General features: G+C 41.4%; 2 protein-coding genes across 2 annotated transcripts; both read right to left on the bottom strand.

Moving 5' to 3' along the window:
- Nucleotides 1-513: 513 nt before the first annotated feature.
- On the bottom strand, nt 514-3,075 carry LOC114155325 (SOSS complex subunit C-like). Its single transcript, XM_028035167.1, has one exon. The coding sequence runs from the start codon at nt 1,724-1,726 to the stop codon at nt 1,415-1,417; it is 312 nt and encodes a 103-aa protein (XP_027890968.1). The 5' UTR covers nt 1,727-3,075; the 3' UTR covers nt 514-1,414.
- Nucleotides 3,076-3,948: 873 nt separating this feature from the next.
- mfsd2ab (MFSD2 lysolipid transporter A, lysophospholipid b) lies at nt 3,949-20,402 on the bottom strand. The gene is made up of 14 exons (XM_028035138.1): nt 20,313-20,402; nt 16,611-16,736; nt 15,922-16,046; nt 11,800-11,923; nt 10,155-10,233; nt 9,904-10,046; nt 9,662-9,749; nt 9,219-9,337; nt 8,440-8,523; nt 6,808-6,891; nt 6,595-6,707; nt 6,351-6,494; nt 5,055-5,231; nt 3,949-4,700 (listed from the first exon to the last, which is right to left on the bottom strand). The coding sequence occupies exons 1-14, from the start codon at nt 20,400-20,402 to the stop codon at nt 4,649-4,651; spliced, it is 1,548 nt and encodes a 515-aa protein (XP_027890939.1). The 3' UTR covers nt 3,949-4,648.
- Nucleotides 20,403-20,605: the final 203 nt, after the last annotated feature.

Below are 20,605 nucleotides of genomic sequence, written 5' to 3'. Positions count from 1 at the left end.
ATAAATATATAAACTTTAGGTTAAATAAAGTAGCCATAAAGAAACAATGTGTAGATATATTTGCCAAATTTTCTCGTTTGTTTTATAGATTCAGAAACAAGTGTTGATGTGACAGTGCAAAAAAAAAAAAAAAAAAAGCCTACTTTGGTGATTGTGTTCATCAAAGAGACGGTATGGGACAAGAAACTGCTTCTGTGGCGGCTGATAATTTTTTTTCTTTTGCAAATATCCCTCCATAATAGAGTCAACCTGATGGTAAAAGTTTAAACAGTTTGTGATCAGAATGTGTGGGGTCTGCAATTTTTTTTTTGCTGACCTGAACAAATATTTAAAAACTATTGTCCTGTCTTGTACCTCAAAAATATTACTTAATATTCAGAACCCCCATCCTCTGATCCCAAAACCTTGGCTCAGCCGCAACCTAACTGCCTGCAACTCAAGACTTAAAAAGTGTGGAAAAATATCTTTAAAATCACAATGAATCAATTACAGAAAAAAAAAAAAAAAGTCATATTTTTGTTGACTTAGAAAAATCCTTTATACACTTTAGAGGTGGCAGCTTAAAGTCCAGAACATTGACGTTCAGATCTTAGAACGTATAAGCTGCTTTCAAAACAGAGGGGGGGGGGGGGGGGGGGAGAATATTAATTTTAGGGAAATAAACACATCTTTTAGCTGCACGTCGCATTTCTGTACACAGTACAAAGGCAGAAATAAAGAAATGGATAATTAAACACACTTGAATGAAAATTACAACGATGAAAACCTGTAATGGCAACTAACAAAACATAAACATGACGTACAGAGAGTAGTACTGACTAATGTATGTTACATAGTATGAAACAGAACAATCGGCTGTGTTACAGACAGATGGGTAGATAGATGTTGACTAAAAAAGGAAAAAAAAAATATTGTAGCCATTTTTTCCTTATAGTGCATACACTGCACAACATAAGGCAGGTGGAGGGCATCTAATCTACATGAACTAGAACGGACAAAAAAAACAATAGTCTTTAGAGATTCATCTGTTGGACCACTTTTTCTCCTTCAAGTGTTCTTACGCCCTCTGACTGAAGGGCACCCTGGCAGAGAGCCATAACTCTGGCCGTAAACTGTAAACACTGTTTGTGGTCCAGTAGCTTACTCACAAAATGTACTGCTAGTCTTCTACTTGCAATGAAAACAGAAAGTAAACATGACATAGATATGTAACTCTTTAACTGAAGGTTTCATACTTTAAGCTTATGAACGACATTCTGAACCAGAAATAACTTTCTTACGTTTCTATCTCATAATTTAAAAAAAAAAAAAGTGACCAAGAAAACACCGTGGTGCCACTCTTCAGTTCACAGCCAACAAGCTCCGCTTTTTAGTGAGTTCAAGTCGGAGCACCAGGATCAGCCGTACTGCTCAGTCAGAGGTCGGGCTCCAGTCGGGGAAGCACCGGGAGGATGAGGTTCCCGAACGAGGAGTCCTGGGTGATGAAGAAGCCGGAGGAGTGGACGTGAGCGTGCTGCAGGGCGGCCTTCTGCTGGGCGGCGATGTGCTGCTGCTCCGCGCTGTCCCTCGCCTCCTTCAGGCTGCTCCGGCCCGAGAGCGGGATGTTGGCTCCGGGGCTGTTCATGGACTGGCCCTGCATCAGCCGCCGCTTCTCCTTGTCCAGTTCCGCCAGGATGGCCACTCGGGTTTTGTTCTGGAAGCCCTGTCCGGGAGGGTTGGCGGCCATTACGGCTTAATAACAAACCAACGAACGGAGCTGAAGAGGATTAAGTTCCCTTTAGGTGTCCTTATTCGGGGTATATGTTTTGGTGGGATACCTTCCGCTTTGTGGGTTAAACTTTGTAAATAAATTTTATAGCTTTTTGTTGGTTAATTACGAGAACGGAAGCGCTTCCGGTTTGAGGGCTGGTTTTCACAATAAAATAAAACGCATCGTCAATATTGTTGAAAAACAGCTTAAAGCTATGTCTGTTTTTACCATCTATTTGACGCATTTTTATTATTTTATTTTATTATATATGTAGTGACATTACAAACAACATGCCACAGTGTAGTATGAGATTTTATGTCAGATCAATGCAAAGTAGGGCATAATAAGCAGATGGAAAATGATACGGATTTTTCTATTTGCGATAAACCTCTAAAAAGTGTGGCACACATTTGTGTTTACCATTTTGAAAAGTGTAACAGGTTAGCACAATTTAGCTAAACATCATTTTTTAATTTTCTTTTTGCCAATGTTCTGTTTTATACCGCGCCAACACTAGGTGGCAGTATGCGCTAGCTTGAAGACGTCGTCGGTTTGTAATATTGAAAATATTAAACACATCAAGTTCAACCCTTTAATGTAGAATTTCAAGGTTTCATTAACGTAAAAAAAAAATTCTTTTAACCGGATTTACTGCTGATATTTTATGAATATTAAGCCCAGCCGATTCTAAATAAGTTTGATCAAAAATTGAACCTATTACAGTAAATTCTCTCTGTAATTTACTGTAATCGGTTTACAGTAAATTACCCTAACCCATAAAAGAAGAGTCCGCCATTATCTTATACCTACACATAATACCTAATGTGTAGGTGTAAGTGAAACCTACGTATTATACAGATTCATCACAGTACTACATTAAGCATTTGTTCCTATTAATATTAAAAATGTGTTAGAAAATCATATTACATGTGCAATGTGAAAAATTGCACATGCAATATGCAATGCTTGTGTTACATAGAGTGTATTTTGCATGAATTGGGGGAAAAAAGTCATTTTCATTCCACTTTATCATGTTTTATTATTTCCTTCCATCACAGTATTCTTTGTTTCCTTAAATAACTACAGTACAGTGTACAGAAATCCATTCACTTGCAAACAAATATCAGATCTATTTACATGTTTACGTACAATATTTACACATGAACAGGAGGAGTCGCCGCCGAGGCCTGCGTGTCCCCAATGCGGGACTAAAGCGCACACATTTTGTCAACAGCCTCGGTCATGAGACGCACGAGTAAAAACACTACGCAGAACCAAACATTTACAGGATGTACAATAACTACAATTTCAGTGAGTGACGATGGCACGTACAGTATCGTTCGGAAGAGATGGAGGAAGAGGTTAATGCATTCAAAAGAAAATGTTTTAAAAATCACTATGGCAACTTGGTTGTCACGTTCAAGATGTAACAGTATGTATAACATATGACACGACATATACACATTTCCATACCGGTAGATATGAAACATGTCAGTCCTCGAGTTTTGTTTTTTTTTCACTTTTGGAGAACTGAGGCGATCACAAAGTGTCCTGGTTGTTTCAATAAACAATATTTAAAGATTCAAGGAAAAAAAAAAACACACACTCACTGCTCTGTCTTTTACACTCATTTTTCCAATCAAAACTGTGTGTGTTCCCTTTTTTTAAATACATACAGTGTTGTAGAAGAGGTAAGAGTAGCAATAGAAAAAAAAAAAAAAGTCCACACACTCCTGTTGTAACGGCAGGAATTTACGATGTAAAGGTGAATCGTTTCAAAATCTTATCCGGCACATTTTCTGTCTTTCTTTTTTCTTTTACTGCCGTTTTAACAGGAGCGTACAAACTTTTTATTTACTGTAAGATTGTAGTAATGGCAGCATCCACTGAAAGATGCACGGGTCACATAAAAAAAAATTTTTTTTAAACTGAACAAAAAGCTCTGCAGCTTCTGTTAGCGCGACTGTACAGAACCTTAAATAGGTTTTAAATGCTGCAAGGAGGAGGACTGTGAAAATCACATTAATAAATATTTAAATTAATATTTAAACATATGTGCTAGCTGTCGTCAAGGTTTCGCTCCAGGCTTCCAGGAATTAAAGCGTTAAGAAATGACGCGGTCATCAGCAGCTGTTATAAATTAAAAAAAAACAAAACAAAAACTGTTGACTGGAGAAACTGTGCAGTTTTTCTTTGTCTGTGCGCACACTCGCTGCGCTCACGCGACGCGAACGTTTGATCCGCTTTTGTAAACTACAATGAGATATTCAGTGAGCGATTGGCACTCGTCGTCGGTTTGTGTTTTGTTTTTTCAAATTTTGCCTCTGCAATATGAGTGAAATTCAGGCAAAAAAAACCACAAAATGACAAAATGGCAGCTTCTTCCGATGTTTGAAAGTCTACTGTGACGTTATTTCCAGCGCAGTGCTAAAGGTCGTTACTGTTCAGTGTCGCACGTACAAAAGCACCATTAATGCAAAGTTTACCCCTCCCGCCCTCCTTCTTTTTTTACTTTTTTTTTTTGTGCAATTTCATTTAGAGACCAACCTTTAAAAGGAAAAAAAAGTTTCTCACTTTGTACTCGATAGTAGCATGTCGTACAAAAAGGTAAGGCTTGGCGAGGCGTCGAAAGTCACACCAGGAAAACATCGCGGAGATAAAAAAAAAAAAAATTTAAAATGGAGGAGCGGGATGTTTTGGGAAAGGCCAGCGCGGCTCATACGGTTTGTACTTGGATCCTCAGCAGCAGCAGCAGCAGCAGCAGCGTTGGTCGGACGATGCGGTTTCTGTGCGATCCTACGGGCACAGAAAGGTCCGGGTCCTGGTCCGTTGGTCCCGCCCAGTGCAAAATGTCAGCCGGCCAACAGATTGGTCCGGACGTTGCTTCCAGAAGACGCGCTAGATCATTTCCGTCACCTCCGTGGAGTCCGACTCCGAGTCCGCCTCGTCCCTGCAGCGGGAGGAGAATTGTTTTTGTTCAAGCGTGTTGAAATGATGACACGTTTTAGGGACGCACTGATGTGAACATTTGGGCTGACGTCGATATCTACCAATATTTTAAATACAGTTTCGACACTTTTTGGGGGGAAAAAAAAAAAAAAAAACAGACATGATAAAAAAAAAAAATCTGTTGTTGGTATTTATCAGACCGATACAAATATGTTAAAAAAAAAAAAAAAAAAACAACTAATATCAGCAGACAACGGTGTTAGAGTTGTCGTATTGTTCATCCTTGGAAAATTATTTAGTATCTTTAGATAAAAATAGAGAACAGTTTCCATGGCAACTGTCCAAGACATCTTACCTCAGCTCTTGTAGGATCTTGCGGTTGCCCTGCCTCCTCTCCTCGGTGATGGGGTACGTGTACAGGATTCCCAGGCCGATGAAGATGAGGGCGATGGGGGCGGCCGAAACCAACAGCTTCAAGGTCAGGTCCACTTCCTTAGGCTGGGAGCAACCTCTGGTGATGTATCCAGCAAAGCTAAAAACGGGTAACAAAAAAAACGGTTATGCATCGGAAACAAACCTTCGCAGCGAATCAACTGAATCAGAGGAGTGAAGAGCAGAAAGTTAGCTGCTCTTTGGGATTTGGCTGATCTGACTGGATTTAGACTTTTGATTAGAAACCGACGCATCTCCCTTGAAGGCCTGGCAGAGTCGCTATGCTTTCACCATACCATCGTTTTCTCACATTCAATTTTCTGGATTTTTTTTAAAACTCTGTGTGTTTTCTGCACATTTTCTGAAAAATTACCTGATTTCACTCTATTTTTATTGCCACAAATCAAGAAACGACAATGACTGGGGCGCTTCTTAATCGTCAGGGACGCAAAGGCATATTTCGCTCTTTTTGGCATCTGGACAAATTTCGATGCGTCAAAATCAGAGGTGCACAGACGAATCGGCCCAGATTTCCTTCGTCTTGGGATACTACAAAAAAATAAAAAATAAAAATAAAAACTGATCTTATCCACCTCCAAAGTCTGAAAATAAACCATGTCTGGTTAACAATCACCACCTTCACTTTTGCCAACTTTTTAGGCCAAGAAAAAAAAAAAAAGAATATCTGTGTTATGGTGATCGGCCAGAAAACTCCAATCGGTGCACCGCTACTTGTACTCTGTAATAATATTTATAAAATCTGGATGGACTTTAATCCAAATCCTTTAAATCACACCTTCACTTCACACACAGAAAACATATTTTTCAACGCAGCAAACTGTAAAAATCAACTTAAAAACCTTTATATCCTTAAGCAAGTCAGACTAAGAGTTTCATTTTTAGACATTCGAAAAGAAGTTCTCCAGTTTCCAATTTTCCACATTTAAAAATAATCTAATCATATTCCATTATTTTTAGGAATGCAGGAGAACCGTGACGTTTTAAAAGCATTTATGTCATGCTGTTTCTAGTTAGACTGTTTGGTTCAAGTTGGGGAAAAAAAAAAAAAAAGAAAACATGGGGGGGGGGAATGTCCCAAAAGTGACTCCGTATATTTTAGTTTGCATTTTGTAAATCCAAGCCTGTGCCTGGTCCAGAATAGTTTAGAATGTGCAGTTGTTTTTTTTGTTTGTTTGTTTTTTTGAGTGTGAGCTCTTACTCTAAACTCAGCGTGGAAACGCCGAGCGAGATGCCAGAGGCGAACTTGGTGAAGAAAACGTAGAAGGAATAAAAGATGGCTTCGTGTCCCGTGGAGTCCGGGTTCTGGACCTGGAAATCGTCGACGACGTCGGGCAGCATGGACCTGAGGAGGAGGAGAACAAAAACCCGGTTCGTAAAAGCTGCCCGCAAAGTGCCAGAATAAAAAAAAATCCAGATCAGGGGTTAGCGTTGGGAGGTTTTACCAGGGCAGCAGGAAGGCTGCAGCCACCGCCACGCCGGAGGCAAAAGACACGAAGTAGGTGATGATGAGGTTTCTCGGTACGCACACCACCATGATCATGAAGGGAACGGCAGACTGTGAGGAAGAAGGGGAAAAAAATAAATAATCACAGGGTTAATCAGAATTCCAAAATTTTACTAGCAACACCAGATCTGGAGAGGAAGCGCAGCTTTACCAAGGATCCGACGTAAGCTGCCATTTTCTTCCCGAAGCGAGTCAGGAACCACTGCCAGAACGGGATGGCCAGCGTAGCGGAGACCTGCACAGGGAGGAAAAGAAAGAAAGAAAGAAAGAAAAACATCAATATATTTGCAAATAAGAGCTCAACATTCCAACTGATGGCCCTTCAGTTGTGTCCCTGCCGCTATTTTACCAGAAACGCCCAATATAATAAGGCTCCAACGAAAGCAAATATGAGCCGCTTTCTGACCCAGCTGGACATCTTCATGAGTGAGCAGGAAAAAAAAAAAAAAGGTCATTGTGCAGGAGTAGTTTTCCACCATGTTTTTGGGGTTTTATCTGCTTCTTCCAGAGGAATCAAACACACTTGTCAGCCACCTAGGTTTTTATCATGTAAACATGCCGACCCAAGTCAATTCAAGCTAAATTAAAACTTTTTTTTTTTTTTTTTTTTTTAAATGCTGAAAGTCACAGTGGAATCTTCTGGAGAAGAATCCAAAAAGCCCCCAATTAAAAATGCTAAATAATTTTATAGTAAAGCCTTCATTTTTTTGGTATTTTAAACAAGTATATCGTCATGAAACGAAGTCCTCGCCGTCTTTAGCAAAGCTTAATGACAGACTGCCTAAGTCTGTTGAGAAAAAAAACAACAAAAAAACATGGCTAATTAACAAAACAAACTGTTGCAGTGGACATTTCTCACTTAAGAATATCTCATCTCAAAAAACGCATATAAAAATAATTAAGGGAAGTGTTTATCGGCATCGACTCCATTTGCTGGTGGATCAAATTTGCAGACAAATAAACCGACTCCAAGGGCCACAAACGGCCCTCGGCCCTCAGTTTGGACACCAGTGCTATAGAAAATCCATTGTGAAACTTTGAATAGAAGATCTACGTCCAATTTGAGTAACTCTGAATGTTGCAGTGAAGAAATGACAATAAGTATTAGTTGGTTTTTTTTAAATGTCTGGCCATGTCACAACCAGAATGATGTGAATATTTTTTCCAAGACATGAACGTCCCGACTCTGTAATCCCGTCGGATTAGCCAGACATTTTCACTAAAATGAAAAGGTAGGGATTAGGACGTCTTAGTGCTGATTATGGAAAATTTCATGTGGGGTTAGTTTATCTTTTTTTTTTTTTTGGTTTTCAAAAAAAAAAAAAAAAAGAAAATTTCGCTTCACTAAATGTAATGTACTTACATTAAAGTGGCTTTGTAATCCTTTCCATAAAGTAAAAGCTTAAAGTAATCTTTTCGCCCTCGCTGACCTGGACTCGTTTGGCCCCGCCGCTTGTGATGTCAAATTAAAAGGTCGGGATCCGCCGACTCGATTCTCAGGTTTATATCAAACCGGGGGAACAAAGGCGAGAGAAGAATGTGGCTCCCTGACCGTCTGTGGGAACGGCGCGGCATTCAGAGGCAGAGGCGCCTTGAGTTACAGAAAGGTCCAGCCAGGAGAAACTGTTTTATGTCCAACCACAGAGCCGGCCTTGTACTGGACACGATTTATGTCCTCGCCTCGGGCAGGGAGAGCTTTTTGTTCCGCGAGAAACGGACCCGTCGCGGGTTCTGTCCCGTCTGAAAACGCCACCTGTCCGTGTGAAGGCGTGCGAGCGCTCACCATGATGACCAGCAGGATGTTGTGGAAGTCCTTCCTGAATCCCAACGTGGCGCTGCAGAAGAGAGCGAAGTTTCCCTCCAGGAGCTGAAAAAAAAAAAAAAGAAACAATGCTCGCTAAGTCACGTTTTTATAAAAAACACACTTGTGTCTGTGATGGCGTGTAGCATGATGAATAAATCCAAATATGTTTGTAATAGAATAATATGAAAAGTTTAAACCCCTTGTATTAAAATGTCAACAAGTCAATTCATTCGAGAACTTTTTTCCTCCTTTAATTTGACTTTTAACCAAAACAAAACAAAACCAGCTTTTTAACTTTTTAAAAAATTTGTCTTATGCTGCTTCAGACTACCAATTCTGATTTTTTTTTTTTTTTTCTGTCTGAAAAGTCACTAAATATAGCGACATGGTTGCTAAGTTGGCAACAGCGACTGGAATGTTTTGCCAGTATCCCAAAATTAGGAAAATCAGAACCATATTTACAGTTTTATAACTCCAAAAAGTACAACTACAACCTCACATCGTGAAGCATGGTGTTGGCAGCATTATGCTTTGGGCTATTGCGATGTCCAGCTGGCTGTAGTAAACTTGAGAACATTTCTAACATTTCTCTTGCACCAAGAGGAATCAAGTTGCAGCATGACAGCAACCTGATCCAAATCGATTCACACGTTCGGGCGTGGAGACTTTTACTTTTGTGTGCGATGTGACGAGGTGGAAAAGGTTCTGAAATGATTTGTTCCCCCCCCCCTGGGTTTTTCACGTGGGTTGGTACGCACCATGAAAGCCAGCGAGGTGAAGAGGAAGCCCATGACCAGCTTGGCGTACGGCCCGTACCCCATCACCATCTTGATGCCCTGTAGGAAGGGCATCGGCTTCGATTTGATCCCCACAGCCTCTGAAAAACACACAAAGTAAAACAGCATTCAGTAAAACATTACTAATTGAATCTGATGCCTACGTCAGAAATCACCCTCTCTCTGATTCTTCACGCATTTTTCCCCCACATCAAGCCGTCTTCAAAGCTCATCACTTACTGGACAAACCCGCTTTGTGAGGCTCTTTACGCCTCACAAGGCTTTCAGTTTAAAACCACAGCTGGCTGAGCCCTTGTTCTCACGTGCGAGTCAGCCCACAGAGTCAGGCCACATTCGAGGCTTCCTATTGGCCAATCAGCTGATGTGACCGAGCGAGAGCTGATGTGAACGGAGTCGGCGCTCACCGTGTTCCCTCACGCCGCAGAACAGGACGACGGCGCACAGGATGTACATGGAGCAGATGACGGCGGACGCGATCATGTACGCGTTCCTCTACAACAGCAAGAGAAGAAGAGGAAATAAAGAAAAATGTTTGAGGATATTCGTCATTTCCAACCCAAATTTCACTTTGACTTCTGTTAAAGATTAAAAAAATTTAAAAAAAACGTAAGAAAAAAAAAAAAAAGTGTAAAGAGTATTTGTTTACCGTGTGCTGCAGGGAATGGTCGGAGATGTTGTGGCTCGGGGGAATGGAGGAGTTGGAGGACAGGCAGGGGGCGTGAGCGTTGCCCACGATCTGACCCTGGATGGCCGTGCCGAGGACGGTGCCCAGAACCTCCACCGTCATCCCTGATGGGACCAGCAGAACGCATCACGTCAGGCCACCAGAAGGAAAATCTGTTTTGTTTTTTTTAAGAGTTGAATAAAACGTTTCCCGCGTGATGAGGTCGGACTTACTGTACGCCGTAGCGGAGTCCCTCTCCTTCTGCTCGGAGGTGATGAACATGGTGAGGGCAGAGTATGGCACATGGAAGCACTGGGGGGAGAAAAAAAAAGATCAAATTGATGTTTATGACTCAAAAAAAAAGAAGTATACTTCAACTTTCTTTGAAACAAAATTTTGGACAAAATTTGAGGAGGGGGCTACAATATGAGCTGAGCAAATTATTTACCAGCTTCTTTAGTGTTGCCTTCTAACAACACTAATCAGGTGTTATTAGAAACCTTCAGGGTTTCTGCAGGTTTCATCAATTCAAATATTAGACTTTTTTATACCATTAAAAGTGGCTGCGTTTCCGTTACAAATGTGCACAAGTCTTCGTCGATGTTACGCCAACGTCGAAAACGCACAATGTCGCAATTGCGGCGTTTCCAATCACATAAGAAGCGCAATTAGACTCATACGTGAAAAAGTTTGTTGATGTGTTAAGTCGTCAAAATAAAAATACGCCTCAGCATCTTCCTCCTACCACTTCCTGTTGTCTTCTTTGTATTTTCCACCAGTAGTAACATCTGGCTGTTGATCAAAGGTGCGAAAAGAGTGATTCAACTTTTTTGATACAACCGAAAAACTACCTCATCTTAGCGCAAAATGTTTTTAATCAAAACAGCTAGTTTTTTTTTATGTTGTTGTTGTTTTCAACAACAAGGAAATGTATTTTCGTACTTCCAATTTGCGCAGTAATATGGTCATTGGAAATGCAGCTAGTGAAATTTAAGACCTATATTATGACAGAAATTTGCAGAAGAAATTGCATATTTTGCAATGTTCTCTAACCCCCTTAGTGACAAGCCTTTTTTCACTTAACCATGAGAGACATACAAAAAGACTAAGTTAGCAAAGTTTTTAGCAGCTAGTTAGCGTTAGCCTCAACCGCCTCGAGCTGTTTGGTCACAACTCAAACTTTTGCCTGACAGAAAAAACAACAACAACAAAAAACCTGCTTCATGTAATATACAAGAATGACAAATATTAAGACCCGTGATTAATACATCTAAGGCCAACTTACTTTTTAAAACTGAATTTAAGACATTTTAAGGCTTTACCCTTAGATACACTACTGACTTTTTAAGGATGCGCCGACACACTATCCCTCAAATGACGAGGATTAAAACTTGGAAAACGTTCCAGACACGAAACGTCTGGAATGTCGAGGTCATTGACGGAACATTTCCTGCTCCATTTGGAGAGAGAAAAAGGTGAGTGTAGATTGCTCAATTCCTTCCTCCTTCCTTCTAAATCTGCAGCCCCGCCCCTCTCCGTGTTGAGCCACACCTGTCTTCTACGTCTGCTTTACGGAACAGGAAGCGGGCTGCTCATCCTGCTCGCTTAGAAATGCCTGAGGCCTTACCAAGCTTTGACATGAAGTCAAACGCACACATAAGCATAATATGTTCCAAAGTCATTGTACTGAAATAACAACATGCCCTCCTAATACAATGGGGTGATGACAGATTGACAGATACTTTAGTGGGGGTTTGTGTGTATATATATTTGGGTCAGGGTCTGTAATTCTGACCCTGTAAGTAGTGTAGAAAAAGAATAAACAAAGACATTCAAAACACACAAAGTTCAGGACTCTGATCTGGGTTTGATACTTACTGTCTGCAGGGTCTGGAAGATGCAGTAGAAGAAAATGTACCAGATGACTTTGCCGTGTTCAAAGGGGGGGACGTACCATATGAGGAAATAAGACATCACGGCAAAAGGCGTGGACAGTAAGATCCTGCAGATGGACGAAAAGAGAGAACAACATCAGAGACTGAAGATGAGACGAAGCAGAAAAACACATTTATTTATTTCAAACAGATGATAAAAAGTAAGAACAGAAAACTAAGTTAAATAGTCTTGAATTTTACACACTTTAATTGAAAAGGAGCAGGCAGAAGAGCAAAGATCTTGTGATTTCCTTTTTGGACAGCTTTTTCTTTAAGCTGGCTTCTATTCGTACTTTGTTTGAGCTCATAGTTTAATCACTTCCATAGATCTACCGCACACACTGATATACAGACACTCTTGTTGGTTGTTCTGGTACATCTCTTTTTTTTTTATTTCCTTCTCTTAAATTATAACTCCACTCTCTGTCACTAAACAATTTTTGAATATTGTGTGGGAGTTGATAGTTTCTTACTGTGAACATAAATGGTAGCGTTTTGAGTTTTACACGCCGCTGAATTTCAGTATATCTGATTTAAAAAAATAAATAAAAATGGATTTGTGCCAACAGCGCTGATAGTTATGCATGGTGATGTTAGAGGCCCTAATCATGGCCAATCATTGAAAAAGACGATACAGACCCTTTTATTGTTATTTAAAATATTGTTTTGCAATATGTGCTCTCTCACACAGTGTGACGTCACCTCTGCTACTTATATAAACATCAACATACAAGCAGGGGGAAAAAAAGCCTGAAAAAAAATCTACTATTACAGAAGGTTAATGTAAAAACAGAACTGGAAGAACCACCAGAGATTGGACATCAGCTGGTAAGCTCCGACTGGTCTGTCTCTGGTGGTGTGACCTTCAGGTATGGTCTGATCTCCGGGTTACATTTGGTTAAAAAAAGAAGAATGCGGCTACACAACATGTTGTACGGAAGATTTCCTGGATCTTTCTTTCCAGGAAAAAAAAAAGATCCAGGAAATCTCGTTTAAAGAGAAAAAGTGGGCCAACCAGCACTCTTAACACTTGCACTCTCTGGAATGTAACAGAGAAGGAAATGAACTCGTCATTCCGATTGTCTAAAATATCGACGGGAATACCAAAGCAAGATGTGAAGTCATGTGCATGTCAAGACGATCAGTCATTAATGTATATAAACAAAGCGACACGCTCCGATTCCTTCCACGGAGTCGCTGGCGAGGATCCAAACAAATCCTGCCTCTCATTATTTCTAATGTAGCTCTGAGGCACAGTGGGGGGGAGAGGTGGGGTGTGTTTATTTTGCTCTACTTATTGTGTGATGTCATTAACTGGAACCTAGTGAGAAGAGACAGGCAAGTCACGGCGGCATCAAAGATAAATGCATCTCACACAGGATCAAGCATGATGTCTAGTTTTGTTTTTTTGTCCTCAGCAGAAAACACTACTGTATTAATGACATTGTCTTGTATCTTACCAACAGATACAAGACTTTTCAACACTTGCACACCCAGTGACCCTGCAGAACGGAGCCGACAGCTTAGCCTATATTAGCGCTAACCTGATGCCCGCGGCTGGAAGCATATTATTAGCTTTGCTGATTGGGGGGAAACGCCACTTTAACTGACAGACCACTCAACAAGTGACAGCTTTTTAAAAAAAATAACCTGGCCACACAGAACTGCCTGAACTTGTTTTAATTCAGGTTCATATTATTGGTTTAGGGTGTGTCACTGTAGCAATAATTGGCCAAACATTCTGGTTCTCGAGCGGCGGCTTGTTGACTTAATGCTTTAAAGACATTTTAGAAATGTTAAAAGTGCTCATAAATGCCTCAGTGGTGAGGCAGAAAAGCCACTTATTGACCTTCCACAACATTTTATTTATTTTAAAACTTGCTCACTTGTAGCCCTGCTGCAACAGAGAGCCTCATTCTGAAATCTGAACTGGAGTAACCTTCTGGATTCCTCAACCAATCTTTAAAAAAAAAAAAAGAAAAATTCCACAGGTCTGTGAGCTGCTACGCGATTGGCCCAGACAGGTGGTGTGTTCTCAGCTAGACCAATGAGAAGCTGCCTCTATTCCCCCCCGCCTCCCTCACAGCCTTCACAATGGAGCCCGCATCCTCCCGTGTCTCGCGTGCTTCGCTCATCTGTACTACCGAGCCGAGCCGGGGGACAATGTGACCCAACATGCCAACCATTCCTCCTCCACCCACTCCCAGAACATTTCCCCACCCACCTCCTCCTCCTTCTCTTTGCCCCCCAATGACGAAATAAAAAGTGGAGGAAACGCGTCTCGCCTCGTCACGTCAGCATCCTGAGTGACCTGGTTTTAAAACGTGCTTTACGGTTCAGCTAATCATGAGGACGGTTTGTTTTATTCCATCAAAAGTGAAGCGCGGCTGGAAGTTTAGATGCGATTTAAATGTTTTATGAATGAATTGATGCTTGTAGCTCAGGCAGGAAACCTCCACTTAATCTCTTTTTGTCATTACTGAATGAAAGCACAGGCTCTTGTGTATTGAACACCTGAGGGAGAATAATGCATCTCCCTTTAGAGCTCGTTTGAAGATGTTCAGTTGGGACCACCGAGACGTTTCCTTTTTTAATCTTTTCCTCAGCTGGCCCGTTTCCACCCCCTAACAATCACACTGCCATGTGCTGACAGGGAACTGACCAGCTCTTCTATAATCAGACCCTTCGCTGACACCCTGCACCCCCTTCCCCTCGGTGTGTCAAATATGGCCACCAGATATGAGGGCCAAAGTTTGCAGGAGACACTTTTGGACTTCTACAATACACACACACACAAAAAAAATCTACTGAATTTGAAACAGACTCATGCCGTATGACTCAGTGTGATACTATTTACACATTTCATAGTTTATCACCAGAACAAAACAAAGTTTCAAAGTTTGTAACGAGACAAAACGTGAGAAACAAAGGGTACCAACTGGTGTCATGACGTATTAATGCTGTCAGATAACACTTTAGAGTAGGAGTGTGTCAGTAGGGATACTTTCTGAAAAGTACATTGTGTACTTTGTAGGAGAGAGAGAAAAAGAAGGGCAAGTTCTGTATCAGGTGGGAGCAGGGGCGTGCACAGATATTTTTTGGGAGGGTGGCAGGAGCTCAAATGGGGAAAAAAAACAAACAAAAGAGGACTGTCTTAGTTGTATGAAATTTATAAAGGCACAGCTTAAACATCATGTACTTCTACCAATATTCTGTCTGATGCAGATGTTTAATAAAGTTCACCCAAAAAATGTTTTAATCATACTAAAAAAAAATTTAAAAAACAATTTCAAAAGGGCACTTTTTTTTATCTAGAAGAAAAATGGTAGGTAAGAAATACAAAAATTACAAAAAATGTTGGGCAATAAATAATATAGGTTTTTAAATATAGACACAATGTCCTGGGCTACAAATAATAGTAATCTATATATAAAAAAAACAATTTCAGAAGGGCCCATTTTCTTGTCCAGATGAAAAAGGGTATGTAAAGTAGCTGGTGTCCATCTATCCACGATCCTGCATAGGAGTTATATTTGGCAGAACCATGCAAAGGATCTTGCAGTTGGAAGAGTGCGAGAGAACGTTTCTGCAGAAGCTCAATTTGTTTAGGCTCAACACCCAACAGCTTTGTTTGTTGTTCATACCTCCCGAAATCTATTCCGGACTCTTCCAGTGAAATGTTAATCACTCCACTGGATGAATAGGAAGAGAAAATAGAGCAGGAGGAAAGAGAAGACAAATGTGCAAAGCAGTGCAATGAGGAAGAGGCAGATTATGCATCATAGTAACCTCTCTCCTAACGATGACTCAGGCACTTCAAGCCCCGCCCCCAAACAATGACACGTGTCCAGTCTGGCTGGAAATCTTCCATTCACTTACTGGGCCGCTCCTCCACTCCAGTAAGCTGCTTCAGTACCAAATATGTGATAACAAGTGAAGTTATGTAACTGGGCCTCATCAGAAGGGGCCCGGTTGCATTTGGCAGAGCCCCAACTTCCACAGAGGTCTACCGAAAAGTCTCAGCAGGAGAAGCATAGTGTCGTATAAAAAACAAAAACAGGCGTACCAGGGCATCATCCGTCCGAAACGAGTCCACGGGCTCCGGGAGACCAGAAAGCCCACCGTGGGGTCCGTCACGGCGTCCCACGCTCGGCCGACGAACAGGATGATTGAGGCGTAGAAGGGATCCAACTGCAAGGAAGAAACTGTCAGCACTTTCAGTGTAGATGTTTTACAGGTACTGTAAAGGTTCCAGGTCAGATGAAAACATCTCAAACTGCTCCTGTAAAGTTGAACAGCAGCAGTAAAACAGTAAAAAATATATATATATATCTGTAAACTTTATAAGGCAACAGTTAGCAGGCGAAGGAGGCCTTTCGACTCCTGACTGAACGATCTGCGCCACGCCGTGTCACCCAAAGGGGGCCCCGTAACGAGCCGCCTTGGACGGCCGACAAAGACAAAACCCAGCAACGCCTCGGGCTCAACGGGGGCTTATTGTGGCCCGAGCCATCAGATTAGTGAAAGAGTGAAAGAGCCCATTAAACTAAGACCCTCCTCATTGGCCTGGCTTTGTTCCCCACCTCCAAAATATTTATAGAACAAGCACCCCACACATTAATCCTTTCAGATACAGTAGAGCCTAATCACAAAGCCAATAATGTCAGCAGGTTAGAAACTTTTTCATCTAGTTACAATCCCCGTCGTATTACGAACAGACTTTCTTTTTAAACTGTGAGGTTTTAGGTCACTTACCTGAGCTACGTCGAGTAGGTAGAGCTGCAGGAAGAAGCCCAGAGCACATCCTGTGATCTGGTAGGGCGCGCCGCCGATTGCATAGCAGATCTTGTTGCAGACCGACAACCTGGTCCTCTGCTCATGCTGGGGAGGGAAAAACAAACAAACAAACAAAAAAAGAGGCTTGATTAACCCAGTGAACACTTTTTGTGAAAAAGTATTTGAGTCTTTGTGTGCAGCAACAAGTTGGGAAGAGCTGCTCCAGCATTTTCTCCGTGATTCTTTGACTTATAGGTGGTAGTTTTGAATCCAGCAGAAAATTAAAGCTGTGAAAAATATACAGGAACGATTCTGCTGCTTTGATTTCAATGGTTCCTTATGCATAACAATGTGAAGGTGTTTCTACTTCTACTATTTTTTTGGTCTGCCATTAACAGAAATGTAAATATTGTTTATCCATTTCTATACTAGTTTTGTCTTTATTTCCGGAGTTGTGCGTTTTTTGTTTTCCTTTTATGGCATGTGAATGGAAAAGTTACTAAATTACCGAAAAAAGTAAAAATTATACAATTATTAATCAAAAGCTTGACAAGCTGCTAGTTGATTCAACTGTAGACCATGTCAGAAACTCAGTTTTGACCAGTACTTGCACCGATCACAATTTTTCATGAGAAAAATTAATCTTATTGCTTTCTCTCGTACATTTTGGCCGATTCTCGATCTCCCAAAACTAAGGAAATCTGGGCCGATTTATCGAACAGACGATTTATCGGTGCACCCCTTGCAATTTGATAATTGGTCTACTCTGATCCGTCAACCGACCTCTGCATCTTAAATAAATGTATCATGATGTCAATGGAGGTTCATTTTTAAAGTCAATGAAAGATGAACATTCGAGGAACCTTCCAGGTTTCGTTTAAACGTCCAGCATCAGCACGCCCAAACCTCTGGAGTCATTTTCTGAGCTTCCCCCCTCCGTTTCTTTCTAAACTCCTTAACTCGTCAGCGTCGCCACTCTCTCACCGCTCAGAATTGGGACGGAGAAACATGTTTGCAAGAGTCTCATAAGAAATTTGGCCCAAATCTTTAATCACCGCGGAGTCCTAGAAGAACAAGAGAGTTCCCGCTGGCCAGAAGAAACAGTAAGCACGGAGCGAGGAAACAACCGAGCTTGGATTCCCCAACAAGCGCCAATTCTTCTTCATTTTCTCCACCGTCGACGTAATTGATACTTCAGCAGACAGGACTGTAAACACTCTGTCTCATGACAGCACACAAACTGAGGCGACTAGTGTCGGCCGGGGCACGACAACGTCGCTGTTGTCGGTCATGTCAGGAGCTGCCAGGGCAACAGGACCTTGGCAGCAGTCTGGACTGACTTAATAGCCCAAAGCGGGGCGAAGGGCAGCGCTGCCAGTTTGACCACAGAAAGCGAGGTGAGAGCACACCCTATTCCTGACCAATTGGAGCGCCGGGATCAACAAAGCCGCCGCTGGGGCCAGTCGAAATGAACCCGCGTGATAGCATCTATGTATGAAAATGTTTCCTAAACCACACAGGTATATTTCCACCACTCCTTGTTCCACATGTGTCACTAGTGTGGACGAAATACTTGGCATAAAAACAATACATAGCATGACAACGCTGCGTCTCGAAGCGAGTAAATGGGCTTCTCCCTTGTTGATGTACTCAACTGCGCTTTGTTTAGGCCTCCAATGCCCTCTTTCTCAACAAAAGCGATCCCTGTGACAACAAGTGAGATTTTATTCACCGTGGCAGAAGCAAAACTTGATTTTCTGTCCTTCACCTTGCTCAATTGGGCCACACCCTGTTCAATCTGAATGCAAAAGAATTGTGCACCTTCCTGTTCCTCCACGTGTCACGTCTGGTGCTCATTCAGGTGTCCTCGCTTAGCTTTGTTGCCACACTAGTTAATATGGCAACATTGTTGCAATGAGGGAGAATAAACAAATACACGAAAATAAAAAACAAAACAAAAAAAATGAACCGATCACCCAGAGATCGGCATCTGACAATTTGTCCGATGACAAGTTGTTTTTTTTTATTCAAATCAGATTAAACGTCAGCTGCTTTGATGCATAAAGGGTGATCGAATAGGGGTGTAATTGTTTTATATCTAGATAAATTCTAAGCCAATGCATAAAGGAATATGCATCACATTTTTCCCCTCATTCAACAATCAGGTTTTTCCTAACCGATACCGATATCTGGGTTTCTTAGACATGCCAATTCTGATTTTGACAAGTTCTGATATTTTTCTTTTAACAAATGGAACACACAGCAGACGTAAATACGAGCTGTTGACCACCTTATAAACCCGCGGTTTTAACAGAACAGAAGAAGAATTACAAGATTATTCCCCTCGGAAGCACCAGAACATATATCCTCCATCTTTATTATCTTCCTTATGCACTCTGGGATGTTCCTGGGACGCAGTAAAACACAAGCTGACGTTTCACAAGTTCTAGTTTGATCTGAAATACATAAGTTATTTGAGGGGTGACACAAGGAGAAGCTTTATAACACTACTTCCAGAGCCTCGATATCAGCTCACTGGCTGTAAACAGCACACACATCAGTGCTGCTGCTACATGCTACTACTGTGCTCTGATAAGAGGAATTACGTGGGGAAAAGAGGAGGGGGACTTTCCAAACAAAGTCGCTATGAATTAGGTTAGTTGTGATTTCCAGCCTCTCGGTTTTGTTTGGGTACAGATAGAGAAGGTCGGGGACTTTTGACTGGCTCAGCTGTTTCTGACACGTCACCTTGACGGACGCTTCCTGTTGCGTTCAGGGCGATGGAAGATATGAATATTTTCCCCAAGATTACTATGGAATTTCAATTAGTTGTTGAGGTTATGTTGCAAAGTAGACAGACAAGCCCATACAGACTTTAGTCACACCCTTCTATCCCCCTATGGCTGTAGAGTTAGAGCCTAAGGCAAAGTTTCATCCTATTTTCGCACAGTAATTCAAAATTATTGTCGCGTTATTCCTGAACTGAACATAAAGTGCTTCATATATGTTGCTCGACGACCGATTTTTATCGTATTTTCAGCTGGGTAATTTTACTGAAATTAAAATGTTATTTTCTTACCGACACATTTTGATGCACGTGACAAATTAACTGCTAAGATGGCTGTGAAATGTATGAAATAACACGAATGTGTGAACATTTTCGAGGTTTACATTTAGTTTTGATGGCTTATTTGAGAGCAGAGGGGGAAAAAAATACATAACGTGCAAATGTAAAAAAAAAAAAAACAATTTAAAGCTTCATTTGCGCGTGATTCCTTTAAACGAGATTAGCATATTTTAAATATTAAGAGGACACGCTGACGAGAGAAAAAGAAGACAGGGCGGGAGGCACGCGTGGGCTTTTTAAAATTGAATTGATAAGGTTTGCCTCCATACACCTATTATATCTTTAATTTCATTCATTTTATGCAGTTCTGGGGTAATAGTGAGCCATATTTCGCTAAAACAATGTATAAAAGAGATCAAAGTGAGCGTCGCGCGCCCCTTCTCGGCTAACGTAAGTGATTCACTCCTTTGAAACGTCAGCTTGCCGGGTGTGTGCTCCATTCAATCCGGCTTTCAACTCTCACTCCTGAAAACGTGCCTCATTCCGCTTTAATGCGAAATAATATAAATAATATAAAGCAAGATTGGTAATTTTTTTTTTTTTTTTCCTCTTACCTTTCTTGAGAGCTTGATAGAATCCGAGCTGACCGACTTGTTTAATAAACTGGCATTGGAGTATTGTTCAGCTCCTTCTCCTTTGGCCATCGCAAAACAAAAACGGGGGAAGTGGGGGGGGGGACGGAGGGGGCAGATGAAAACAGCAGGTAGCTTCGTTGAACTTGGCCCAAAATAAAACCAAAAAGGTCTGAGCCACCGCGCCTGTAGTATCCTCCCTCTACGACAAAATGTTTGCAAACTGAGGAGGACGAGAGGAGGGTGAAGGTACGGTAGTAATGTTAGAGCGCTCT

This window comes from Xiphophorus couchianus, chromosome 13, assembly GCF_001444195.1.
Source record: "Xiphophorus couchianus chromosome 13, X_couchianus-1.0, whole genome shotgun sequence".
Classification (NCBI taxonomy): Eukaryota; Metazoa; Chordata; class Actinopteri; order Cyprinodontiformes; family Poeciliidae; genus Xiphophorus; species Xiphophorus couchianus.
This window is presented reverse-complemented; position numbering and strand designations above follow the sequence as displayed.

Coding starts and splice junctions, on each gene's coding strand:
- LOC114155325 (XM_028035167.1), bottom strand. CDS start 1,726: ATGGCCGCCAACCCTCCCGGACAGGGCTTCCAGAACAAAACCCGAGTG.
- mfsd2ab (XM_028035138.1), bottom strand. CDS start 20,402: ATGGCCAAAGGAGAAGGAGCTGAACAATACTCCAATGCCAGTTTATTA. Junction 16,047..16,610: donor ACCTACTCGACGTAGCTCAG/GTAAGTGACCTA, acceptor TCTTCCTTGCAG/TTGGATCCCTTCTACGCCTC. Junction 6,892..8,439: donor ACATCCTGCTGGTCATCATG/GTGAGCGCTCGC, acceptor CTCCCTGTGCAG/GTCTCCGCTACGCTGGCCAT.